The 26,919-nt window shown below is 41.9% G+C and overlaps 1 protein-coding gene across 2 annotated transcripts in view; it reads left to right on the forward strand.

Moving 5' to 3' along the window:
- The window catches only part of SORCS3 (sortilin related VPS10 domain containing receptor 3), a 299,459-nt gene extending 277,224 nt beyond the window's left edge, over window positions 1-22,235 (forward strand). The window contains exons 21-27 of one of the 2 annotated variants that reach the window (XM_030488030.1): window positions 3,743-3,866; window positions 6,531-6,643; window positions 8,584-8,715; window positions 10,577-10,676; window positions 12,653-12,758; window positions 17,117-17,277; window positions 17,883-22,235. In XM_030488030.1, the coding sequence (XP_030343890.1) occupies window positions 3,743-3,866; window positions 6,531-6,643; window positions 8,584-8,715; window positions 10,577-10,676; window positions 12,653-12,758; window positions 17,117-17,277; window positions 17,883-17,947 (801 nt within the window). In that variant the 3' untranslated portion in view covers window positions 17,948-22,235. The remainder of the gene's footprint in view (window positions 1-3,742; window positions 3,867-6,530; window positions 6,644-8,583; window positions 8,716-10,576; window positions 10,677-12,652; window positions 12,759-17,116; window positions 17,278-17,882) is intronic. The other variant, XM_030488031.1, reaches the window with a different exon arrangement.
- Window positions 22,236-26,919: the final 4,684 nt, after the last annotated feature.

Here is a 26,919-nt window from a genome sequence, read left to right on the forward strand (position 1 = left end):
AGTACCAGGTAATGCCACATAGTTTATATTGCATTGAAAGAGAGGGATGCAAAATCATATTACAGTTCAGATATTTTTCGCTCGGTGTGCACATGCTGACAGCCATTAAGGTACATCTGAAACAAATTAGGTATTGGTAACTTGATCATCTGCTTAAGCCCTCCAGTGTGTTCCAAGTGTCAGAGTTTTCGTGCCATTGTTTTTGTCCTTAATATAGAAGTTGATTGTGAATAGGACCTTATAAAATATTTCTTTAAATAAAAAGTAATCTAGAAAAGGTAGAGCAAAGCAGTGGTGTTTTTGAAGATTTCCATGCAGCTCCCATGGTGCCTGCAATTGGGTTGTAAATATGATCAGTTATCTGTTTTATCTTCTAGCTTAAATTTCAGGCCCATAGGCAACAGAGCACAAACAGATAAGGATGCTTTGGACATAGCTGCATGTGGAGTAGCTGATCCTTATAATACCTCGAGGTGATTGTATGTGTTGCTGAAATATGTTAAGGTGTGGATTAGTAAAGACAGTGCCACTTACCTGTGGCCAAATCAAAGACCCGGAGCACCTTTCATTCTTTGCAAAGCATTATCTCCAGCTACCTTATGAAACATGCTTCAACTCTGAAAGAAGTATTGCAAAGGATATAGACATAAGAGCAGCAGCCACCTTTTTTTTCAGGATGTAAATCTGCATCACATCGAAATTCCTTCTGGGGTGTTTAATGTACGTGTCAGGTTCTTCTCTGTGCCCACTCATAGGCAGACTGTGGTGCTCAAAGTACAGGTGGACACTGATTTGTGTATGAATTAAAGGATGAGGTGTGTAGCATTGTGCATAGTGGCTGGTATTGTTAAGTGATATATTCTAGTTCCATGCTGAGGGATTGCAGCTTCTTTTCCTGTTCAGCCCGTAGGCATCTCAGGCAGAACCAGATGTGTCTTGTGTCACTGTGCAGCCTCACTAAGGTACTCTGTGCTGCTGCATAGGCAAATGTTGTCTTAGACTCAGATGACCTGGCTGAGGCTCTTCTGCTGTCCTCCTCACCGTGCTGGAACCATTGTACTGAATTTCTACTGTGCTAATTTTTGCAGTATGCCCAAAGGCAAATTTGCTTGGATTAACACAGGTCCAGTTTAATAAATGTGCCCAGCTGTCTAATAGGTTTGAGTAAATGAACCTTAAACGACTTGATTTAATTTAGAGTTAGTTTCCAGGTTTGGTTCTTGAATTAAAATTAAGGAGTTGGCTGACTGTTAAAACTCCATGATGGAGGTGAAATCATCCATGATAATGGAATGTCCAGCATACACATTCAAAAAACAAAATTGTAATTTTAAAGGCTAGACTTGTTCCTCTTATCTGCTCTTGCACAGAGTCACATCCTGTAACCTCCAGGAAGATTGTTAATATTACTGCAGTTTGATACAGGTCCATTCTGCTTGTGCAGGATGGGTGTATATCTCGGTATACCCTAGCTAAACCTCCAGGGCTAACGCACACTGGCACCCTTGCTAGCTTGGACTGTGGGTTCCATGTGGTCAAACAGGTTTTGTTTGATTTTTATTTTCTTTTTCCTACTGCTTTTTCAGGTCATGGATGAGGGGGTCAAAGAAAGGTATCTTTCTGTGGGGAGGGAAATGTGTTTGCCAGTCTTGCCTGTGCCAGTGAAAATTTTGATTTGGCTATAAAAATGCTGTATATGGCCCCTGTTGTGAAGCACAGGCAGGTTGGCAGTCTATTGAGATGAAATGTGAGAACTGGAAAGTGAATGTTTAGGGAGTTTGCTCTGGAAATAAGCTGGCAGTGTAGTGAAGGGACAATAGCAATGTCCCATACAATGACTTTATCTGTGCTCTTAGACCTCTGTGTGCTTTTTCAATGGAGGCTAGTATCACTATTTCCATTTTAATGGTTTACCCTAAACCAAGAGATTTGTCTATAGACCAGCTGTCAGATCAATGGCACTGCAAGGACTACACCTTTGATTTTCAGTTGTGGTGGGTTGACCCCAGTTGGATGCCAAGTGCCCACCAAAGCAGCTCTATCACTGCTCTCCTCAGCTGGACAGGGAAGAGAAAATGCAATGAAAGGCTCATGAGTCAAGATAAGGACAGGGAGAGATCACTCACTGATTACCATTACAGGCAAAACAGACTCAGCTTGGAGAAATTAGTTTAATTTATTACGAATTAAATCAGAGTAAAATAATCAGAAATAAAAACCAAACTTTAAAACAACTTCTCCCCCCACACACACCCTTCCCCTTCCCTTCTTAACTTTACTCCTGATTTCTTTACCTCCTCCCTCCAAGCAGCACAGGGGGACAGGGAATGGGGATCGTGGTCAGTTGATCACATGTTGTCTCAGCCTTTCCTTCCTCTTCAGAGGACTCCTCACACTCTTTCTCTGCTCCAGCGTGTGGTCCCTCCCACAGGAGACAATCCTCCATGAACTTCTCTAATGTGAGTCCTTAGCATAGGCTGCAGTGCTTTGCGAACTGCTCCAGCTTGCATCCCTTCCACAGGGTACAGTCCTTCAGGAGCATGCTGCTTCAGCATGAGTCCCCCACAGGGCCACAAGTCCTGCAGCAAACCTGCTCCAGCATAGGCTCCTCTCTGCTCCGGTGCCTGGAGCAGCTCCTCCTCTCCTTCTTCACTGATCCTGGTGTCTGCAGAGCTGCTTCTGCAGCTCTTTCTCTCAGAGCTGTTTTGCGTTTTCCCTCTCTGTTTCTTAACTATGTTATCCAGACACATTCCCACCATCACTGATGGGCTTGTCCTTGGCCAGCAGTGGGTCCTTCTTGGAGCTGGTGTGGGCTCTGTCGGGCATAGGGGAAGCTTCTAGCAGCTTCTCACAGAAACAACCAAAACCTTGCCACACAAACCCAATACATCTATATACAAATCTGTTTTCCTGAACATGGTGCACTTTTCTCATCTAGATATGTATCAGTGTGAGAGTTTCGTGTGTAAAAAGGAGAGCTGTAATGCTATTGAGGACGTTTTTGTTCGGGAAGATGGAGATAAAGTGAGCTTTCTCTGCCAGGGCTCTGAGTTAGCTAAATTCAGGTCAACCATTCAGCCACATTCAGACAGTATTGTCAGGAGGTATTATGCCATGCTTTCAGCCTTGTTAGCATGGGTTTACAGCTTGTGGTGGGAGCTATCTTACACACTCAAAGCATGAACAAGGCAATGCTGGGTGCCCTCACTCTGACCTGAGCAGAGTTGCTTTCAGATAGGTGGATGGATTTGTGCTCATAAAAGCAAGGACTGGCCCTGAATCCGAACAATATGGATTGTTTGAAGAAGCATCTGCATCTTTGGTTTATGTTCAGTGCTGATTTGAGCTGGATCCTGCATTTTGTGCAGCTGATATAGCAACTATGCTGAGTGTGCGCATATATGTGTGTGTACAACACAGTTTTCTGCAGCACTAAATCTGCAGTTGCTGACTGTGTTCTACCGAGGTATTCATAGCATAATGGGTTGCAGCTCAGTGGAAGAATATTTCAGGAAGCATCTACTGAAGTGACAGAAACATTTGCCTATGGGACAGGCAGTTCTCACTGGGTAGTGTTTAGGCCACAGTTAGGCCTTAGCAGAACATGTGAGCTTGGAACACCATTCCTATATTAGGGAGGAAGGATGTTGAGGCTTGGTGGGTTAGTCAGGTGCATGTTGTGATCTCAAGTTAATCTCACCCTGATTTTGATATTGCCATCTGTGTTTCTACCTTCTTGCAGCCCCTCATCACCTTGGAGAACAGCATCTCATACGTCTTCACTGTGGAGGGGATGAACACTGTTACTGTGCAAGTTGCTGCAGGCAGTACCCTCACCCAAGACACCAAGGAGATCGCAGTGCATGGTACCCTCAACCTTTTACAGTTGGATCTCAGGGGGTATTTAAAGGCGAAGAACAGGCAGTCAGTCACTGCTGAACCAAAATGAACTGTCTGAACTCTGGTGCCTGGAGGAACCTCTGAAAACAAACTGTAAACAAAGTAGCTCAGATGTGTCATGATCACAAAACACAGAAGTGAATTGGATGGGGCAAGTAGCCAAATCTGTACACTCAGCACTGGAGTAAAGTGGCTGGTGCTTCCTTTGTCTATTGGTGTGTTAGTACACACTGACTGGGAACTCCTAAAAATAAAAAACACTTAGAGCTGTAACCAGACTGCCTTCCCTCTGCTTCCTCAATGTGGAAAGTAGTCATAGAGGAATATTAAGGTGGCCTGAATACAGCTGGTGTATCTCTTTATACACTGACTGTATAAAACAACAAGGGTCTGTAAAACAGGGGGCAGAAATGACTTTGTTGTTGGTATCTCTGCCCATCTTCCATGCCACAGCTGGAAGTCTGACTGTCTACCAGACTTCCCTGTGGGTAATGTTTGGTACATTCTTGCCATATATATATGTCATGGGTTCCAAAAAGCACCCTTTGTCAGACGTGTTTAGACAGAGCTTACCCTGTTTGGGGCTTAATAAAAGCTGAGTGGAAGAGCTCTCTCAGCAGTTTTGGCAAGGACTTTGAGATTTCTCCAAAGAATAATTTCCTCCCTGGGCTAGTCTGCATTTTCCTGATCCAGTTATTGGCATCCAGCATTTGAAGGCAAGCTTTTCTTTGGATAGTAGGTTTTCTTGAGAGACTTGGACTTCAAATAACTCATGTTGTGCTGTGTAGCTGAACTATCTGTGTCTGGTTTCAGTAATTAAATATAAATAAATGTCCTTCTGGTGTCTGGAAAGCTGTATGCTCAGATTTAACAGCCAGCTAAATAGATATTTATTGATTGCCTGGCTGTGAAATGCAATGGGGTTTAATAATTTGTTAATATGACTTAGTAATGCAAACTCACTATTAGCAAATGTAAGTAGCCCTCTACTTGATCATTTTGAGCACTGCAGTGTTTACTTCAGGGAAACTTGCATCTTTCCACTAGTTTCTGGAATAAACCTTAATCAGGCATATCTGAGGGGCATCCCCACAGGTGATCAATGTCAGGCCCCAGTAGGTCGACAGAGCACTCCTTACTCTCTGTTTTTAAATGCCTTGTAAGAAATTTTGCCATTCTATTTGGGCTTTATCACAAAGAGAAATTAATCCAGCTGGAATGTCCAAATAGTCCTGTGCAGCACATGCTGCAGATTGACCAAGTCTAAGAAAGTAGTCCTTCCAGACCCCCGGTCTGATGGTCAGATCAAGTCTGAGTATGTAAACAAGTGACATCCTTGGTAAACATGTACTCTGCTAAATCAGTATCCTAATCTTTGTCCTGTGTTAAGTCATTATGGCTCTAGGTAGGAAAGCATGACTTTCTGGTGTTAGCAGTGGAGGAGATTTATTCAGGGTTTTCTCAAAATGTGATTAACAGACCAGAATTTGCTCAAAAAATAAATTGGACTTGGTACTGAACGTTCAAAAGTCAAAGGCATTATATATCAGGCTCTGGGTTAAGCCTTCAGAACTTGAGACATTTTCCCTTCTCTCCTTGATTTTTATTTAAAAATATACTGCACCATCTAACAAGAAAGAACAGATCTTTCAAAAGATGCAACATAAATGCTGTGCTAGCACATCCCTGCTAGTCTGTGGATTTCCTCTTTAATACTCTTGCTGGTTTATCTTGATCTAAAACTGATACCTTCCTACGAATGATTAATGGCACTTAACTGAAGTGTCTGGAGATCAGGTGCTTCAAGGGGAGGCACAGCACATATCCAAAAAAGAAAGGAGAGAACTTATATCTGAATGTGATTCCTAGCCTGGATCTGTGCCTTCCACTGGCCCAAATCCATTGTGCAATCAAAGTTGTTGTAAGGATTCCAGATGTCTTGGTGCCTGGTGATACCAGAGGGGAGAGTTGGAATTGGAAAAAAAATTAAATTGTTCTGTATTTGAAGTCTAGGAAGTTTTTCTTCCTCCCTGCAATCACTCAATTAGGAAGTAATTTCAAAGTGTTTCATGAATAGCCATTGCTTGATTAGCCAGTCATTAGCACCACTGGGTTCTGATTTGCTGGGGTATTAACCGCTCATGGCTTCCCTCTAGGAGTGCAAACAGATAATACCTGCTTTTGAAAACATTACTTACAGTAAGTGTTTGCTCTGCAGAGCACAATGCATGCGGTTGCATAGACCTTCCAGATTTTAGCCAGATGCTGCCTTCTTTACTGGTCAACTTCCTCGTAAGCAGAATCTGATGAAGTTGAGTGGCAAAGTTACAAAGCCCAGAGGTGTTGTGAAGGGAAAGCAACCTCTCATGCTTGCTTCCATTTCTTCTGCGAAAAGCTACAAATTGGCACTAGGCAGAATGTCCTTTATAAGAACTGTTACAGGAATCCTTTTCTTGCAAGCTTTCTGTCCTGCTTAGTGTTAGCCAGCCCCTTTTTCTTCTTTCAGCCTTTCCTTTCCCTCTTGCTTCAAGATAATTTAGTTATGCTCTTCCTGTTGTCTTCTGCACCTTTGTCTGTACCCTGAACACTGTCCATTTAATCTTCCCATAAATACTGTTTTTCTCTTCCAGAGTATTTCCAATCTCAGCTCCTGTCATTTTCTCCCAACTTGGACTACCATAACCCTGACATCCCTGAATGGAGACAAGACATTGGCAAAGTCATCAAGAGAGCTCTAGCACAGGTGAGCATCTGTTTCCTCATCTGTACTAATATTGAGTAGGCTGTTAAAACGTGCACTTTTCCAACATGCTAGCTTAGAAGAACAGGAAAGAACAGCCATAATGAAGCTATCATCTAAATCAATAAAAAGCTTCTTAATATTCTGGATCTTTTTACAGAGTCAAACTATGTTGGGAATTTTGTGGAAATATTATAATTGCCTTTATTAATGTTTCTGCGGTGCTTTTTAGCTTATAATATCCCTGAGGACTTTACAAATCCTAGATTGTAATAGTATCGTTATTCTTATTTTGCCAAATTGATATTGCAGTATCTACTGTTTTGTGCTCCAAACGTTTGGGTAGTGTTACTGTGTGTTGTTAAACAGCCGATCCAAGTCATCCCAGAAGACAGACACTGTAGTATGTTGGATGCAGGCGGAAGATATTTTTACCTCTTCCTGATACTGAATCAGAAGTTTCACGTGCATCTAAGTGTAGCAACTAGTGAATGTTATAAAGCACTACTCCCTTTCCAACTGGCAAAAAAAAGGAGGATTCAGAGGGAAAATAAACTTACCCTTAAAATACATGAAAAAGAGAGGCTTCTGTGGGTGGAAGATACTGAATCTTCCTTTGGGAATAATTAGAATATGTAAACCAGTGCTCATATTCTTGCAGGAAAGGAGACAGAATAATTTATGATATCAAATAGCCAGGGATTTTGGTTTTGTGTAAAATCAGTAGATAGATTTAGGCAAGCTTTTGTGTTTTTTACATTCTGCCAAAAATGTATCTTGCTTTTCTTTTCTTTTTTTTTTTTTCCTTCAGCTACAGCTGTTCTTAGAAATGGAGGCTGATTAATTTTACCAGAAAAGTACATTCCTGCTCAGCTGTTCTCATCTGCAGCCCACTCAAAATTCACAGTTTATAAGAGCTTCCTTGATTGTTTTCTCATCCTGAGAAAACACGAAGTTCATTTGTTTAAACTGTTGTTCTCTTTTACTGTATTCAGAGGCAAGCTTGCAAAAGAAAAAAAAAGAAATTAATTAGATTGGAACTATGAACGGTTACAGACAGCAATAGAAATCATGTAGAAGTGCTTCCTCATATATATCCTTTTGTGACTATTTAGTTACAGCCTAGTGTAACTAGCTGTACAAGCCTAGTCTGTGCTTGTAGGATGGATCACCAAGAGTGGGCTGCCCCTTTGATATATTTCAGTTCAGGAATGCAGCCAAGGAGCTTGAGGTAGATAGGACCAGGGAGCTAATGGGGTTAGCCTCATAAAGCGAGAGATCCTGAGGGTGGAGAGGCTTCCTGCCTTACTGAGAATGCACAGCTTGGATTTGGGGACAGAGAGCAGTAACCTCAGTGGGCAGGTCATGCTAAGACAGTTGTGAGAGTCAGGTGTGGAACTGACTCTTGGTTCAGCAAACTGAGCAGTTCCTAGAACAGCCCTCCCAGTCAGGCCCAGTAGTAAAATGTCTCCAACTGAAGTCATAAAGGTGTTCATGTATGGCAAATGTGGATCCCCATAATGTGATATTAGAAGCTGATTGCAGGCATTATATTTTTTTTCATATGTCCCTGTTAATTGCACATTTACCAGTGGTCACTCTGAGCCAGACTCTCTGGATCTGACTTTGGGTCATTCTTTTGTAGCAAGATGGACTGTATGGAAAATTCAGATCTGGAGAAATAGCAGGTTTGGACTTTGTGTTGAGATCTTTGGATTCAGAGGTGTTGTCAATCGTACATTTGCTTCTACAAATGAAGTAGAGTGAATCATTAGCAAAACCTCTATTTCTGACTCACCAAATGGGCAGAACAGCTCATTAGGACCACAACACCTACACTGGAACTGGTAAATAATAACTTAATGCAAGAGTGTTTCCCGTGGTGAATGGAAACATCAGTAACAGAACAGCAGCTAGAGACCTCCTTTTTACTTTTCTTCTAGGTCACTGGTATCCCTGATGAACAGATCTTGGTAGCTGTGTTTCCCGGGCTACCTACTTCTGCTGAACTCTTCATACTGCCCCATAAAAACACAACAGAGAGGAGGAAAAGCAGCGAGGCTGATCTGGAGCAAGTAAGGAAAGAAAGATTCATGGAACATTCATACCATTTGGAGATGGGCTACTTAACTTGTGCAGTATTGAAAATTGCTTACAATAAGCATGATGGAATTGGAATCATCTGGGACTGTGGCAGTGTAGTTTATGGCATTAAAGAAAAAAAAAGGCTTTTCTAATACCTCACTGAGATACGTCACAGTCTACCAGCAGTAGTTCTTCCTAGATTGGTAGTGTGTCCTTATAAAAGTAGTTATGGCCAAAGGAACCTTGAATATGTACTCCCTCTAGTCCCTGAAGGAATGCTAATACACAGGGGCCAAAGCAGCAAGGTAATATATTGAGGTTTACTAAAAATACAGGAAGCTCTTCAGCTCGTATATCACTGGAATGAGACCTCTTTTCTGCAGCAGCGAATGGCGTGTGCAAACTATATTTGGAAGTTACAATATCCATCCACTTAGATAAATAGGTAATTACAGTGATGAACAGCAACAGTGATATGCAGGCAAGGGAAGAGCTAGGAACAACAGCACTAGTCTGCTGAAGCTTTCATGGTAGAATTACCAAGTGATTAAATCAGCTTTTATAAAGGCAAAGGAGTGAAGTACTGCTGGAAAGGCTGCTTAGCTCTAGCTAATGTTCTTGTATGCAGCATTTTTACTGGATGCAAGCTATGTGTGAGCCCATCTTGAAGTAACTCTTGGAGGAGTAACTCTTCTGTGATTAAACATGAAATAATTCAGAGGACTGCTGAATTTTATAGAAGCTCTTGTCACCTACTGAGCAAAGTCAGTCCCCTCAGTGTAGTATGTTTGTCCTAGGAAGCTAGCAAAGCTGGCCTCTTAAATTTTTGGTGATGAGTGTGCATAAGAGGTGCATTGTGGTGCGAAAGTTTGCAGGGCTTTTTGGAGGTATTTTCTTGCAGTCATTTCTGTCCTGTTCAGTAGGATCTACTCATGTTAAAATTCACTCCAAACAAACTGTTGTGTCAATATTTCATATATTAGTATTATACAGACAGCTCAGACTAGGTTTCTGACTAGCTGACAATAAGGCCTGAAGCTCTAGTGCTCTAATTTTATTTGACAATCTGCTCAGTTGTACTTTGGCACCTGGTTTTGGCTTCCATTTGAGGAGCTCTGCACTGGATTACAATCCAGGTTCCTTTGGCCACCAGAACTGCTCAGTAGCTGTGCCCTGACCATTGGAACTACTCTAGGGAGACTGGACATTAACAAACTCAGGCTCCAGTGTGACATGCCAGGTATGTGCTCTGAGGCAACCAAATAACACAGCTGATTTGCTGAGCCATGGATAAATCCAGTCCAAGACCCCTCTTCTAAATGAAGGAGAGATATGGCAAATTTGCCATTCATTATCAAAACTGGATTATTTCATCCCCATCCCCAACAGCCTATTTGAGTAAAGAAATGTTGTTAGGCTGGACCACCTAACTCAATTCCACTATCCACCATGAAAGGCAAATATATCAGTGATTTCAAAGTGCATTAGATCAATCTCACAGGACATTGGGGAGGGTGAAAAGATCCTTAGTTCTTTTCACTCTTCTCTTACCTCCTCAATATAGAAGAAAATAAATGCTAACTTTCTTGGTTTGCTTCACAGGAGAGGTAGAATGATATACTGGGTGAGTCTCGAAAGTCCTGTAGGGAGATTTGCATGCAATAACACTCAGTTCTGTCTAAAGCACATGCACATGTTTTTCTCCACTTCCTCAGTCTCTCGTTTCCCTTCTCTTCCTGAAACCAGTAAGAGATGTTGGTCAGCATTCATAGGCTACATGCATTCCTGAATGTTCTTCAGAGCTTGTTGTCTTCTATATTGTAACTACTATATCTCTTATTATTTTGTCAGGTGGTAGAAATCCTTTTTAATGCTCTCAACCAGAACCTGGTCCAATTTGAACTGAAGCCTGGTGTTGAAGTCATTGTGTATGTTACTCAGTTAACATTAGGTGAGTGTGAAGTCAAATGCATAGCTGTGGTTCTCTTGAGCCTTCAGACAACTCTAGGAGAACTAGTCTACATCAGAGCACTCACAGTTTGGTATGTGCTACTGGGTATGGGATACATAGGACTGATCGTACCAAGACATTGTTTGTGGTAGAAGCAGGAAGTGTGAAAAGCAATCCGGCAGTGACATCTTCATGCACCAGTTTGTACACGTATTTAAAATACCTCTTAAGAGTTCCCTATGGCTCAATTAACTAGTGCATTGATGTTTTTCAAGTGTTTTAGAAAATCAGGCAAATATTAAGCCCCCATTGGGCACCTGTGGAATTCAGTGGGAGTATTGCTATCATGGATATTGGATCAAATCCTTATTGCAAAGGGCTTGTTAATGTTATGACTAGCCAAGAAACTTTATAGGGGCAAAATACTCATGAAAAGAAGATGTAGACCTCTTACAGGGAATATTGAATATTGACTTCTACAAATTAGAACTTATTTAAATTTCAATGCTACCTATTTTCATTTTTGCTCAAAGTAATGAATAGTCACTTTAAGTTTCATCACCCCTTTTACTTTAAACCACCCTAGCGTGAAACTCTCAGCTACTGCTGAGAATTTCAGCCAGCCTAATGTAAAGCTCTCAGCTATTGCTGAGACAGTGATGACTACAGAGGAGATGATGGATTTATTTTTGCCCTTGCAATTAACTGAAGTGTGTGGTCTTGTGCATATGACGTTGCTGATAGCAACTCAGAAAGATTGGGATTCATGTCCCGTGATAATACACTTTAGCTTCTTTTTACATGAGATTCTCAGAGAGCCAAGAGCTGGGCTAAACCAAGGCTTATGACTTATACTACAGGTAATGCCTTTTTGCCTTCACTGTCTGACTGGTGCTTGAGGGTGAGAGTCAGATGTTAATAGGAGTAGGCTGGAATGAATTAATTTGCAAAACTGGGAATGAAATCCAAATATCTGCAGACTCCAGGTTCAGAATCTGGGTTTGTTCTAGTAAGACACTGCAAAGTGTGGAATTAGAGTGCTCAGCTGTTCTCACATACACCCAGTGGGGGTGCTGCATTTGTTTCATGACCATTCCCATTGAATTTTGACTTGGGTGCAATGACAGCCAGTTGATTTGCACAAGAGTCCATAGAAGTAGTAGAAGCAGAATACTGGCAGTATGTCAGACTCTTAGGTGTGAAAATTTGGTGATGGAACCAAAATGACTCTATTTGCATAAACTTTGTCCCTGTCTTCTGGGTGACAGAAAAGGAATAGAGAACAGTAAAAAAACAAATCCAAATATTTATACAGAGTGAGAAACACTCAGCTGCTACTTATAATCGTTTGTGCGTCATTAGAGACAATGTCAAGGATGGATGGATCAAATTTACAAAATGTTATAATGTAGCGCATACTTAGGTCCAGGATTATTGCTCTGGGCTCCTCCACATTGTGAAAACCAACTTGATTAAAAAGTCTGTAAGGTCCAATGCAAGAATGAACCTTGAAGCTTCTCACCAGACCGGATCCCTGTCACATGTGAGACAGACACACATCCTTGGAAAATGGGAGTCATGCTGTTTATGGATGCTCTGAATTAGCTTCTCCAAAGGGGAATAGACATGCATTAAGCCACACTTCATAAATTTCATTTCCACTCCAGTCCTGGAAAAGACTGAAAAGAAATAGCCCAGAGTGCTAACACAGGAGTGGTCAGCCATTCAGCTAAGCATGGCTTGCTGTGCCTTTCACTAGGAGATGTTAGACTGCACTGTCTTGAAAGAGGAGCTTGGCTTTCAAAGGACAAGAGAGACAATTTGTTTCCTACTGATTGGTCTTGCCAAAACCAGCATGCACCATGCAGTGGTGATAAAGCAGATGTAGCAAAGACAGAGTTGAGCTTAACTCTCTGGGAATTATGTGTTCTCTAATAGTATCTTGCAAATGTAATGCTTTGCCTTTCCTCCTGCAGCACCCCTTGTTGATTCCAGCACGGGTCACAGCAGTTCGGCGATGCTGATGTTGCTGTCTGTGGTGTTCGTAGGCTTGGCTGTTTTTTTAATCTACAAATTCAAGAGGTAAGTTGAGAAACTTTGATGGGGTGGGAGGAAGAGGCACTGGATGGTTTACAGGAAATCTAGGCAAAGCAGTGCCTGGATTGCAGATGTAGAGTGAGTTATGCTGACCTAAGGCTTAGACCAGTATAGTTCCCTATTTCTCATATATAGAGAGAAAACCATCTTGCCTTCCACAACTTCCACAAACTCAGTCCTCTTAACTGTCACCAAGAGCTCAGAAATCAAGCTGAGACCTGCAACAGCAGATGTGTTTGCACCATAGACCAGAAATGTGAACCGTGTGTGCTGACTGAGTACCAAGCTACACAACGCAAACTTAGTCAAGAAATCACTCAGTGGATGTCTTCATACAGTCTATATTCATTTGGCCAACTGCCTTACTGTAGCAGTGTCTCATTTGTATCTTGCAAAGTGAATAGTTTAGTCTTGAAGAGGAACAGGTGTGATTATGTTGAAGGTGGGAGACTCAAAGCCAGAAAATTTTGTGTTAAGCATCAAAATGCCTTTGGAAATCTGTGCTGAGATTTTCTTTGCCAGATGTTAATATAAACCTTTTGCCTCCAGGCAGGACCTGGGCTAGCCTATGGCACTTTCCTGCTGCCAGCTGTGAAACAAAACATGGGATAAGAATGGCCTGTTTGCTGAAGGGCTGAGTTTCGAGAATATATTTTAGGCAGATGGAGCTCCTTAGGAGCATTTTGCATTCATTACGGTACTTACTGTGTTAAATGGTCTACATGCCTTGTTTCTGTCCAGTGGCAAAATATAGTATTAGAAGCATAAGTTGAGTCTGAATTTAAAAAAAACAAAAAACCCACAACAACACAAAACTGAATATGAGTAGTTCCTCCAAATTGGGAAGCTAGAGCTTTTGCTGCCCAGATTCCAGCTATATGTTTCTTTTCCTAGCTTTTCTGCAACCCGAGATAAGCCTAGTAGTCTAATGATGCTAGTGGGATACAAACAATGTTAAAAATGGAATGATAAGACAGACATGTATCGTATCCTAGTCTCCAGGTTTAAAGCTCCCTTCATTTCTAACCTCTTGCATTAACCATTGTCAAAATCAGTGGGCACTGCTTCTAGCACTTGATCCTGTGTGCATCAAGATCTGTTACCAAGCCCCCACTGACTTCAGTGGCCCAGAACAATTTCCAGAGAAACTCACATGTGTGAATCTGCTCAAGTCCAGATTTCCAGGCCTTCAGTGTGACTTCATTGTTGCAGTCTGAAATCCTCTCTCTGCTTCTGGAAGGTGTAACAGTTTCCCAGGAGAATGGGGCATGGAACATGGGACTTGATAAGGCATTGCTTTAATAATGTGCTGGGAAGACAGCTGCTGTTTTCTCTCACTCCCAGATGTAGGATGAGGAGGGCAAGGAAATCTCACTGGGAGATGAGTCAAGATGTACGTACAATTCTTTGTAAGATGTACTTTGTCTCTTGGTGAGATGATTTCTTAGATTTGGCCTAATGTCTTTGGCTTTGTGGTCACCAATCAGGAAGAAGGACCTGTATATTCTAGCTGCCAGAGAGCAGTGAGGAGCTTGGTAATCCACTTTGCTTTGGCAGTCTCCAGGTCATGTTATGCTACTACAGCTCATAAAACTGACTCTTGTGCTACTTGCATCTTGAGCCTCGATCATAGAAGCCATCAGCCTTGTGCTGTGCTCCAGGGCTGGTAAGACCTTACCTTGTTAAAATCTGTCTGAAAATTGAATGTATCACAAATTGGGAGTGAGGGGGAAGGTAGTTAAAGCATCGGTTTTGCTTAGCCCAAAGCTCATCCACTTAGCTTTGTTGCAAAAAGAACAAACCCAGGTCAGATTGACAAAGTTTAGAATTAAGTCAGTACCCAGAGTTTCCTTGGCTTGATTTTTCAGAACAGAAAGCAGCTTTTCAGCTCTTTCTAAATCTTCTGGCTTGATGAATCAGAAGTGAGAACATGCAACAATTCTTGTTGTAAAAAGGAGGTGCAAACAAAAGCTTTTTTCTATCTCTCAGTGATGCAGAGGCCCATTAGCCATATGTACTTTTCTAACTAACAGTGATCCCAGCCTGGATACAGAACTGCTGCTTACATGAAAAGGTTGCAGGGAGACCATGGGCATCCATGAATTTTTAATTCTAAAACTTTGTAGAATCTGTGCTTTGCTGGTTTGCACAGACTCATTATGAATCCATCAAGTTATAGACTCAGCAGGCATGTTAAACACTGCTGCCAGAGAAGTGTTTGTTGAGGAAGTCTGGATAGAAAAGGAAAAAAGGGGGAAAAATAGGGAAATAATGTGTAAAAAGGTTGTTTCTTTTCTGGGAGATTGAGCATGTAACAGGTAAATACTATACATGTATGGGTGATGAGTAATAGTGCGGCAATGGAGCAGTCAGTGTCTGTGTATCTTGGGACAGGAGTGCAGGAGAGTGTGTGCATGCACATGTGCTCAGACGTGGTGTGACATTGTGGCCACCTGTGTCTGTGCTGGCAGGCACAGCAGGATTAGTTGTGTGTGTGTGGATGCACATATGTTCAGCTGTCTCAGTTTCTTTTCTCTCTGGAGTACCTGGAGGCTCTCTGCTTCACAACTCTAAAGAGCTTTTCCCACCTTTCCTCAGAAGACTCTCACTTCTCTACCATCACATTGTTTGGAAGCAAAATTAAGTTTTCCAGTATCTCCAGGCTTGTTCTCATGTCCACATCCCTACACACCTCCAGATGTATTCTAGGCACTTAAATCCTATAGGAATGTGTTTGTCCTCTCTCATCCAACGTCTGCGTTCACTGTGTAGTGCTAATGTCTTCTAGTGATCTGTAAGGAGTGCCTGAAAGTTAAAAAGAAAGAGTAGAAAACAAGGAGAAGAATATGAGGATTGTTAACTGCTGCTAAACCTCCTAAGTATGTCCTGACTTGCTGCTGGTTAAGAACAGAATGCCAAATCAAGCCAATAGCACAAGACGTTTGAGGCCAGAACTTCGCTGGAGTAAAATCAGCATAGATCTATTGAATCCATGAGACCAGAGGCAATTTTTACTGCTTTCAATCTCTAACATATCCAACAGCAGACAAGTTAGCATAAAGGTATGGCATTTTATATAGCCTCCTTTGAACACATCTTCTTTCTCTCTTCTGTGTGCTTTAAGGAACTGAAAATATTCTCTGAATTTTCCTTATTTTAGCAGTGTGGACTGCATAAAAGTCCGTAAAAGGCATAAAGTCCTTTTAAGGGCATTAGCAAAACCAGTCAGTCACCTTCCCATAGGCAACTACACACAGATAATCCTAGCAACCTCCATGGTGCTGAACAGATTACTTTCCAGTTCTCTCATTTTAAACTTAGATTGCTCCAGCGATTACTATCTAACCATCTGTGCTAGGCCTATCTAACTATCTGTCTAACCAACTGACTTTCAAGAATATCTTTCTAGCAGTCCAAGTTAACTTCTCTTGGAAGAAGGAAGAAGAAATAATCCCCTTACTTCCATGGCTTCCTGAGCAGCAAGGGGAAATAAGTCTCTGCAAACATGCATAATCTATAGCATGGCAAACTGTTTTTGCAATGAAATGGTAACAAATAGACGTTGGGTGGGTGTTAAGAGGTCCAAGTCCTTCCTGTACTCTGAGGCAGGACCAATTCTTTATAGAATCATAGAATCATAGAATCGTAAGGGTTGGAAAGGACCTTAAGATCATCTAGTTCCAACCCCCCTGCCATGGGCAGGGACACCTTGCCCTAAACCACGTGGCTCAAGGCTCTGTCCAACCTGGCCTTGAACACCGCCAGGGATGGAGCATCCACAACCTCCCTGGGCAACCCATTCCATTCCATTTTATAACTCTTTCTGATGTGGTAATTCCTACTGAGTCAATAGAAACAAGCGAGGCCATTTTTTTTCTCAGTTGACAGTACTGCTCAAATTGATTTTTACTTTTGGTTTCCAATGCACCACTAATCATGTAATAAATACTGAGAGAGTTGGCGATTGCAGCTGATTCTACTTAGTTGATTGCTGCTTTCTGAGCTGGGTGCAGTATCCACTGTGTGCACGACTTCTCATTTAAAAGGGCAGGGACCAGAACATTTAGGTTTACAGCTGGAAGAGCCTTTGAGCACGGGATAGGAAGGCAGTGGCCTGAGATTTGGGGTAGCGTTAGGCTGGTGTTAGAAGTAGTGGATGCTAATGGCACTTTCAGAGCTGAATTTCACTGTGGTGCTTTCACCATTCTGAGAGCTGACATTTACATCACTGCCAGGGCTGTATTTCTGGGATTGGTCTCAGTTTAATTGTTCTGATTAATCAATGACAGTCTGAGAATCCCTGTGTTACAAAATATAACCCCTCATTTTCCTCTCCTGCACAGGAAAATCCCTTGGATTAACATCTATGCCCAAGTTCAGCATGACAAGGAGCAGGAAATGATTGGCTCTGTTAGCCAAAGCGAAAATGCCCCCAAAATCACTCTGAGTGAGTTCACAGACCCCGAGGAGCTGATGGACAAAGAGGTGGACACTCGAGTGATGGGTGAGAGACAGCCCTCAGCTGGGGTTTGTTTCACAGTCTGGGTGAGGATGTTGGTCATTGGGGTATTAGGTGAGGCAGTGACTATGATGCCAGGTACAAGCAGAGCCTGAGGCACTAAGATAGGGAGCAAATCTCTCTCTGCAACATGGTAACAGGGAGTTTTTCTTGGAGTTTTTCTTACAGTTTTTCAGCTTTTCTCACAGTGCTATATGACTGGGTGGAAACCTGAAAATAGCAATAGTAGTAACGGCTGTTGCTTACACCCATGCCCCCTCAAGACCCTGTCTCTCTTGTGAAGGCATCCCAAATTCCCTGAACCCTCAGAAGAATTGGCTAAGCCAAGCTTCTGCTGTTGGTGTGCTATCATTGTAATTGAATATGCCTCTAATAGCTTAATGAGTTTACTGATGGTCAACTGAGCTGTAGTAGCAGGTTTTCTGCATGCTCCATGCTTGTTGCAAATGCAAAAAAAAGATGTGTTACTTTTAAGCACCTTTTCTGTCTTTACACTTACACAACCACATCCTAAGAAGGAGTGAAAAGCAATATAGAACAAACTGTTGAGGCCACTGCCCTGACTGTCTTCTTCATTTTCTCCTCCACAGGAAGCATCTCAACAATTGCCAACAGTGAAAGCACAAAGGAAATCCCCAACTGCACTAGTGTTTAATACTGAAAATCCACTTGGTCTACAACATTTCTGACTTTTTATTTGTAATTATTATTGTTATAATTATTATTATTATGAAAAAAGAAAGAGTTATATGTCATTATCATTTGGGTGGGGGTGGGGTGGGCTTTTTCTGTTTACCAGGGCTGCATTCATAAGTAGCAGGGGTTCTTCATGTTTAGGAAATACTCATCAGATTAGAAAGAAAAAGCAAAGGACAAGTCAGGTGTGCAATGGGATTTGAATGCCAGCCTCCTGTTAAATACAGAATGGGAATTAAGTATTCAAATCGAACAGGCAGGTATAGTACTTTAGGCAACACGTTGTAGGTAAATTGTCCCTTTTCAGCCTTTTTCAAAATTACTCATGAATCAGCTATTTCATCCTGCCAGAGGGCTCAGGCTGGGTTGTTGGATCAGGTTCCGCAATGTGTCAACAGCCATCACTTTCCGATGACATGCATGTCTCAGCTTTTTGCAGGATCTTGCCTCTTTTAATTGCTTTTAATTTCAGTCACCCTCTGGCACTGTTGACTGCTGAGAAAGGGGAAAAAAAAAGGCAGAGCAAACACACATGTCTTAGGCCATAGACTGGCTGGAGGGGACAGCACCACAAGCAGTGAAGGAGCATGCCTGAGTTTATGAAAGCAGCCCAAACCCCGTGCATGTGAATAGCGAGGATGCCGAAGGCCTATTGTAGATAATTACAATGTACATAGCTTTTTATTTCTTGGGAAATAATTTAATGTTTAGTAAAAGAAGATATGTTTGAAACAAAACCTGAACCACAAACACACATGCACGCACACGCACGCGCGCACACACACATGTGCGCGCGCTCGTACATGCCAGCCAACCAGGGACTGTGGTGAGCATTTGAATCACGCTTTGGTTCCAAGCGTGTTCCAGTTGTCTGTCATATTTCAATCTGACACTGCTGTCTATGAACAGCATAGTTTATTTCTCTGTGTATAAATGCAAGCCTTTTTTTCATATATAGGGCATCATTTCCTATGATGGAGCAGAAAAAGATCATTAGCAGGAGAGCCTGTCATGAATATTTTAATGATGTTCATCATCTGTCCACCTCTGTCAGTGTCATCCACTTCTGAGAAAGATCTTGGTGACACCCATTAGGGAAAATGAGGAAAACAAACGTGAAATTACCACCATCTCAGGGTAGGCAAATACTAGTGTGCTTGCAGTACCCAGTAAAACCTGAACTCAGCAGTGGGCTAGGGTGCAGTAGCTTTGCTCCCAGTGACAAGTCATGCTTTCAGCAGTTAAGCTGATGAAGTAAAGTGCTATTCAGGATGTGTAAGAGTAGTAAATTTTGGCTGAACATGATGCATGTGATTAGGGACTGCTCTTTGGAGAGGGGAATGGAGGGTCAGGTCTGCATAACTTTGCTTGGAAAGGTCTTTCTTCTGCGTGTTGCAGAACAGCTGCTTCCAATTTTGGATGGAAATGCCATCAGAGTAATTTCTGCGTGGTGAGTAGGTGCTTTCTGATTAGAACAGGGAGGTTAATTAAGAAAAGGCAGTGAAAAACCTCTTTAGGAATCTTTTAGCACACTGAGTTGAGGATATCCGTTAGAAATGGTGAAGCCTTGGGGCAGGAGGTTGAATTAATGGTGAGTTACTTTTATCCATTTTTCTTGAGTTAATAATGTTAAAAATGGACCTTATTCTGCAGAATATTGAGTTCTAAGACCCATCAGGAGTTTAAGAAAGATTGGAGGCACATTTGAGAAGATGTTCTAGTGCTTGCAAGGTAACGGCAGAAATGAGGCCAAGGTGACAATGTTTGTTACCCTTTTTTTAGGATCTGGATACAGGAGTCCACGTCACTTTTAGTACATCTGGACTGAAATGAGGAGATGGCTAGAATTTAGGTGTTACTTGCTACCTCTCTGCATTGCAACATGCCAGATGGCTACAAACCAGCCTCAGCTACATATGTTCACTCTGTTAATGGGCTGGAATCTTTCAAAGTTTATAATCCTGATGGGTCTGCAAGTGGAGAGGAAAGTGGTTAAACACAGTTTAGAGAAAAACACAGGACATACATATTTAAAGATTAAAATTTTAAAACCAAAATGTAGGGAAATACTGGTTTGTGTGAAGTATTAAAGCTAAATATTCTCAGCTCTTCTCCTCCATTTCAGCCAGGCTTGTAGGCCTTTTCTTTTGATTTAAAAGTATTTTTCTGTTTCCGCCCTCACTTTTCTACTCTAGTTCCTAATATAAGCTGAAGAGTGAAGTCTGTGTGATTCTATTTAACCTTGAGATTCCATCCATCACATGTGCATAAACTGTTGCATTACTGTCTCTGTTCTACTGAAACACCAAAGTAGTTTAAAGTAATGGCCCAGTCTGGTGATAACACTGTTAGCACAAGGCCATCCATTTAGGTATAGATGGGAGAGATCTACATAAACAACAAGGCCTGTAGGCCTTGAGCTAAACTGTGGGCTGACCTCAGTCTTTGCTGATCATTAGGATTTGAGGGACTGCTTTTGTGAGCTGCTGTAGAGGACTGAATACAAAATACTCCTTGTTTTCTGTATTAACTTTTTCTTTTATAAACCAGGAAACGAAGTGAAAATGTTCATTGCCGTTTGGAGTTTTCTAGGTTTTTCACAGCATTGATCTTATATTGATTTAAAAAGAAAGGTGGAGGATTACAGTTTTCACAATTTCTTTCCACATTTTTTTACAGTTTTTTTGCATTTATTTTATGATTTTTCCCTTTACAGTCTTAAAGGTGACTGATAAATATCTCATAGCAGATTGGAGGAAGCAAGGACGAAAAATTAGGATTAAGCTATTGAAAAAATGGAAACATTTTTACTTCTTAAAAAGAAATTTAATTTCAATGAAGGATGTGAAATTTCTGAATGATACAGTTAACTTCTTAAGAAACATCTGTCCAGAAAACCGTTTTCAGTCCAAAATGATCCTAAAGGCACTACAAAACAAACAAACAAAAAAAATCCATGGAGCCAAAATTAAATGTCAAAAGACGTTGCCTGTTTCTTGACTTGGCTCAAACTTCAAGTTCCATGAGACTTTTGGGTGTTACTACTTCTTAGGCTAGTTTGTCACACTGCGTCTGGACCAGAGTGTGCTCCATCCACATCTGGAAAGAGCTCTCTAGGATGTACATGGGACCACATTTGCCAGATGATACCTGCTGCATTAGAACACAACTATGGATGGTGGAAGCAGAAAAAGAGCTTGTATTGATGACTGCCAGCAGCTCCTTTAGGATATTAGATGGGTAACTAGTACGTCCCAATGGGATAGCCAGGGCTCTGTCTGTCCATGGGATCTCTGTAAGCTGGGATTGGGCAGCTAGCACTGGCCATCTTTTTTGGAAGGCACTGAGCTGCAGCATTAGCAGAGGCTGGAGTATTGGCCACTGTTATTTGTATATGTCATGCTGGGAAATAACAACTTGGGGATGTCATAAAGTTTTTTCCCCTGCAAGTTTTATCCTGATGAAAATGTAATGGGAATCCTTGAAGCTGTAGATTATGATTTACCCAAGTAAGGAGGGAAAGAGCCAATGCCATGAGTAGAATGTAAATAGCTTCCATACTGTGGTTATGTATAAAGAGGAAAAGAGAGAGAAAGTGAGAGAGACTGGGTCAGTGCCCTCTATCACTGCCAGCCTTTCCCTCCTAATGGATTCTACTGTATTACCTGTATTTTAGGAATAATGCATGAGACCTGAGGACTAGATGGGGCTTTTGGCTCTGTATGGCTGTCAATCTGATATAAACACCCAATAGATCCTCTACTTAGTTCAACCTGTGCTTGAGGACCCCAACACTAAGCCCAGAAATATTAGAGATGAGGCTACAGCGACTGGGGACTGCAGGTTTACTCAGTTGCAGTTGCCTTCAATAAAAGCATGTGCAGGAGAGTGTGCATTTTCTTCTGGAATAACCTTTGGTTTCAGGGGTGTGCAAAGATAACCTATTCTCCTCTCTTTCCCTTCAGTCAGTTCTCACACACATTCCAGGTCTGACAAACCAAATCAGAATCCTCACATTCCTTCTCATGATGTTGGACAGTGCATTAACCCAAACCACCACCATGGTTTTGAAGGATTAAATGAGACAGACAATTGCAATACCTGTATTAAACACAGTAATACAAATGCATGAGTCATATATATACATATATATATACTGTTCTTGGTTTTATTGTTCCATTTGAATATTTCTACTGTAAAAAAGGCAGTGGTTTTGAAATTGTTGAAAATAAATGTATTTTTGTACATCAAAGTTACCCCTGGCTGCTCTTTTAGTGCTTGTTTTTCTCAAATTGCCTTTTGGCAAAGTCTACTCTGTCTTCACTGAATTTCCCTTGCCATATCTAGCCCTCCAACTCTATCTGTCATTCAGGGTCATGCAAAGCACGTGGGAGGTCAGCAGAGAAATGTATAAGGCAAGATTTTTAAGATAGAATGTAAAAAAACTACCTCTCCTTCTTACTGCTCTGCTCCGAAAGTAGTTCTCTCTTTGCCTCTACATTCCACAGGCTGATTCTCTTTGGAGATTTGGGAGGTGAATAGGACATGTTTATGCAGACAAAGCCCCATGTATGCCATGCTCTCATCTAACAGACTTTAGTGTGAAAGAGGCTGTAGAATGCCCATGGGGAAAAAAAAGAAGGGAAAAAGAAAAAACGCCTTCTTTACAACTTGACACAAGAGACTGTTTAGAAAGGAAAAGAGAGCATGGAAATATGTCTCTGGATATGCATCAGCATTCTCCCTCCATGGGCATGCATACTCATCCTCTCCCTGCCCTTTTCTTTAGCTCTGGAGGTCCATAAACTGCAGATTTCTGGAGCATGTCAGAGTTACCTGGGAAATATCTCTCTGCGGCTGCCTCCTGCTTAGGCTCCTTCCCAAGTGTCCTCTACTGGTCTCTGGTGAAGGGGAGCCAAACCTTTTCTCTGACCTGATAAAGCTAATCTTTTATGCACATATTACTTCAGAATGCAGTTGGTATCTGTTTAATTCTCCCTTTTATAATTACCTATCCTTTGTTTCTGTTCTTCCTTTATGTCAGTTAGCTGAAAAGGTCAGGCAACTGAGACTAGGTTTGCCATCTCTGAGAGTTACGAGAGGCCTCCAGCATCACAGATCACTCAGCTTTTGAAATCTTTGGGTCTGGCCCTCTTTACGGTAATGCCAGTATAACATTTCTGTTCATGGAATCCTGAAATGAAGTAAATGAAGTAATGAACAGACAAGCACAAATAATGACATTACCATGGCTTAACAAGCTACTGCTGAGACCCAGTAATCAGCTATGTGCAGAACCCCAGCTAAGTATAGCTGTGAACTCAAATGCAGGCACTTAAACATCAGCCCTTATCACACTGGAAAGAAGCAGTAGCTCAATCTTTTCCTAAAACCAGCTGCTTTTCTGTGACAGATGGACTTATGCCGTTATTAAAGGCAGTATAAGCATTACTTGCTACTTTGTGGTATTTTTATGGCTGTGCCAAATACACCTTTTTCCTGGTGCTGCTCAGGAAAGGTGGAGCCAGCTCATCAGTCTTCTTTCACTAGTCACCGTGGCGCTCATCAGCACCCAAGGCTGCCATGCCCGGTGTTGGACACCTGTAAAACAGGAGAGAAAAGTACTGTCAAGGTCATTTTACCCAGGTTGGTGTGTTGATACTGAAAAGCTTGGCTTGGCTTGGGCTCCCTGACTAGCGAAGCTCTTGTGTTCCTCGTGCAGGGAAAGCCTTTCATTACTTGTATAATGGGAGCACCTAGAGGGCCTGGCTGAGAACGCATCAACCTTGCGCCTGCCACTGCGTAAACCACAAGTGCAATGAGGCTTGGCTGGGGCTGGCTGCATCCTCACCCACACACTGCAGCGGAGGACAGAGTTGGAGGAAGGTGCATGCCAGAACCAAAGAGCCACGCTCTTCGAGGAATTGGGCTAGATTCTCCTGTTGTAAGGCAGAATCTGAGAGGCACCTGGTGGACTTCTTGTACTGTTCTGGAAGATGAGTGCCCTTCTAAAAGATGCTTATCTGAAGATGCTTATAGTCATTGTCTTGCTCGCCAGAAGTGTGCCCAGCCTTGGTAGGCTCCTCCTCAAGGTAGGAGAGGAGCCTCTTTCTGTTGGTTCAGTCCAGAGCTTGGTGCAACCACAAATACAAGTTCTCATGCCCTAGAGAATTAACCCTGTGCCCCAGGTACCTGCCTGTGAATGCTGCTGTCAAAATTCTAGTCTTTGTTCTGGGGACAAATGAGATATTTCCCATCCAGAACTCATGGCACCATGCACTTCAACAGGGTGAGGCAGTGTTTAGCTGCCCAGTTCTTCCTTTTTCCTTGGCCCTCTCCCCAGTTAAGTACTCTGGTTATTAAGTACTATCAATGCAGCACTGCATTACTGACATATTATTGTAATACATCACTCAAGTGCTGGTCTGCTGTCATATATGATGGTGCTACATCAGAGGGCTGACAGGTGACAGGAACCCCAGACCCAGAGACATATCACTTTTCTAAGCTTTATGGGCTGCTTTCTTTCTCTAAGACAGCAAGCAAAGGCAAAGAAAGCAGTGTTGGACTGCTGCCATAAAGTTTTCAAAGCCTTTAAATACAGTTATCTATACATTTTTTCCTTTGACCCTGAAACATTAATTAAACAAGTCTGCTGATGTTTATATGAGCCCATAGAGATGGGTTCATTGTGGGTCATGGAGGAAGGAACAATTGCTCAGTGTGAACTGTTTTAAAAAGACTGGAATATGTGAGTGTCTGTGTGAGAACAGTAGAGAAAGATTTGTCTTTGCAAAACAAAAATAAAAGGTTTGTTTCTGAATTTCAGATAATTTATTATTAGTAGGTCTCTTGACTATATTTCTAACGCAGTTCTCCAGGTAGAGATGGAACAGAAGGCAATTGTGGTGTTTGCTCTTGGGATTTTATCCATGATCAATACAAAAGGATTTGCTTCACCATTGCTTTATGCTAGTTCTACCTGTGCAGGCCCACTGACATCAGTGAATTTAGTTTTGATTTACACCAGTCTGAGCTCTCACATTAAAAGGAGTTACACGCCTATTTCAAGGACAGAATAAATCCTTTTTAATGCCTCGTTGTGAATGTCAAACAGTTTTCAGGCCAAAATTTAGGGGAGATTGTAATACTAATAATAATAAAAAAACACATGCAGGGACATAGTGAGGAAGAAGGAGGAGGATGTTTATTAAATGAAGCAGGAATGTTACAATGACGTGTGCTTTCAAAAATCCTGTGTTGGTTATATGAACCTGGAAGGCAAAAAGGAGAGAAAAACTGAAAACCTGATATGAAACACAGAGAGAAAGAAAAGAGGTGGTCTGGGCTGGTTGAGAGCCTGTGCTTGACCAGAATGCACAGTAAAGAGAGATATGGATGGTTAATCTGTTAGTAGTTTTAGCATGAGAAATTTCTAAATTCTCAGGCTGGATCAACCGAATCAACAGGAGATGTGGCACATCCAGTACATAAAAGATGGGGTCATCTCTGCTCCCACATCCTGAGGCTCAGCCTTGAAATTCAGGTTTTAAGCAGTTGTTTCCCTAGTGAAGGCCCAGTGTTACACACTGAGGTTCCTTGTGGAGCAGTGGTGGGAGAGTGACAGTTCAGGTAGGATTTTAGGCCATTTTCAGAGCTCAACTCAGGGTTGCATGTAAGTGTATTCAACTGATTGGATTGATGCTGCAAAAAAGAAGTGGATCCTGATGCAGCATATAGGGAAAATGGGCCTGAAGATGTCAGTGGAGAAAGGGCAGGAAGATGGTATTATGAAATGCCATGCAAAATTTGTCAGGTCATGGGATTCACTTCTGTTTCCTTGATATTGGACTTTATGCTGAGAGAGGAAATGAGTTAAAATAATTACCTGGGATGGGAGGCAAGGATAAGCTTTTACAGAGACCTATTTAAATGGCCATCGAGAACTGACTAAGGCAATTGCCTGGGCAAAGAAAAGGGGTGTAGCTACCTGTCCTTGTCTTTTAGAAATGAGGTCACCTGAAGAGACCCCCAGAGAAACCAGGGAAATTAGAATAGTTTTAAGTAGGAGAAAAGGTGGTGAAAATGAAAATGAGACAATCTGAAAACTGAGATAAGGCAAAGTCAATCTGGGCAGCATCTCTTGTTGGCAGATCTAGAAAAGTTTGGCTGCATTTATAGTGTCCCAGAATGTATACACCCCACCATTTCAGAGTGGTTTTGAGTCTCTTGAGAGTTCACAAGGATGGGGAAGGACTGAGAGCCACAACATGCCAATGGGATACTCAGGGACAGACGTTGCTGCCAGCAGAAGAAGAAACGCTGCTGTTACCTCAAGCACGTTACTCCATAGCATGTAAAGTGTCTAAAGTTTATTGTAGGCAAGTTTGGGAGTCTAAATCCATTTGCGGCTCTGAAACTTACTGCCTAATAATACTGCCTACACTTGGAATAATCTAAGATGTTGTTAGAAATACCTGTGAGACTGTATTTTTAATCTTTTTTTTAACCTTGAAATGTTCCTGTCAGTTCCACTCTACAGGCTGCTAGAGATCTGAACCCTCTCATAAGATGCTGAGAGATTTTTCTCTTCAGTTTTCCTATAAAAGTTCCCTTCCTTCTGTAGGTTATGCAGCATAGTTTCAGCATAAGCTTTATCCCCCTCCACCATTGCACTTTGGGGCTATGAACAATTTACAATATGAACAATATTTACAGTATGAACAATTTGTACATTTCTAAAAGGAAGAGTCATAGAAATGACAAACACATGCACTCCTGTGGCTCCAGTGCAGGAGAGCCTGGAAACAGTTTTTGGCATCAGTGGGCACATTCACCATGGTCTGTCAATTAATTCCTATAGGCCTTGGGCACACTCCCACTCCGCATGAACACTCACACAAGTCCCACAACCCCTACATCTTGCCAGTA

This window comes from Strigops habroptila, chromosome 5 (genome assembly GCF_004027225.2).
Source record: "Strigops habroptila isolate Jane chromosome 5, bStrHab1.2.pri, whole genome shotgun sequence".
Lineage (NCBI taxonomy): Eukaryota > Metazoa > Chordata > Aves > Psittaciformes > Psittacidae > Strigops > Strigops habroptila.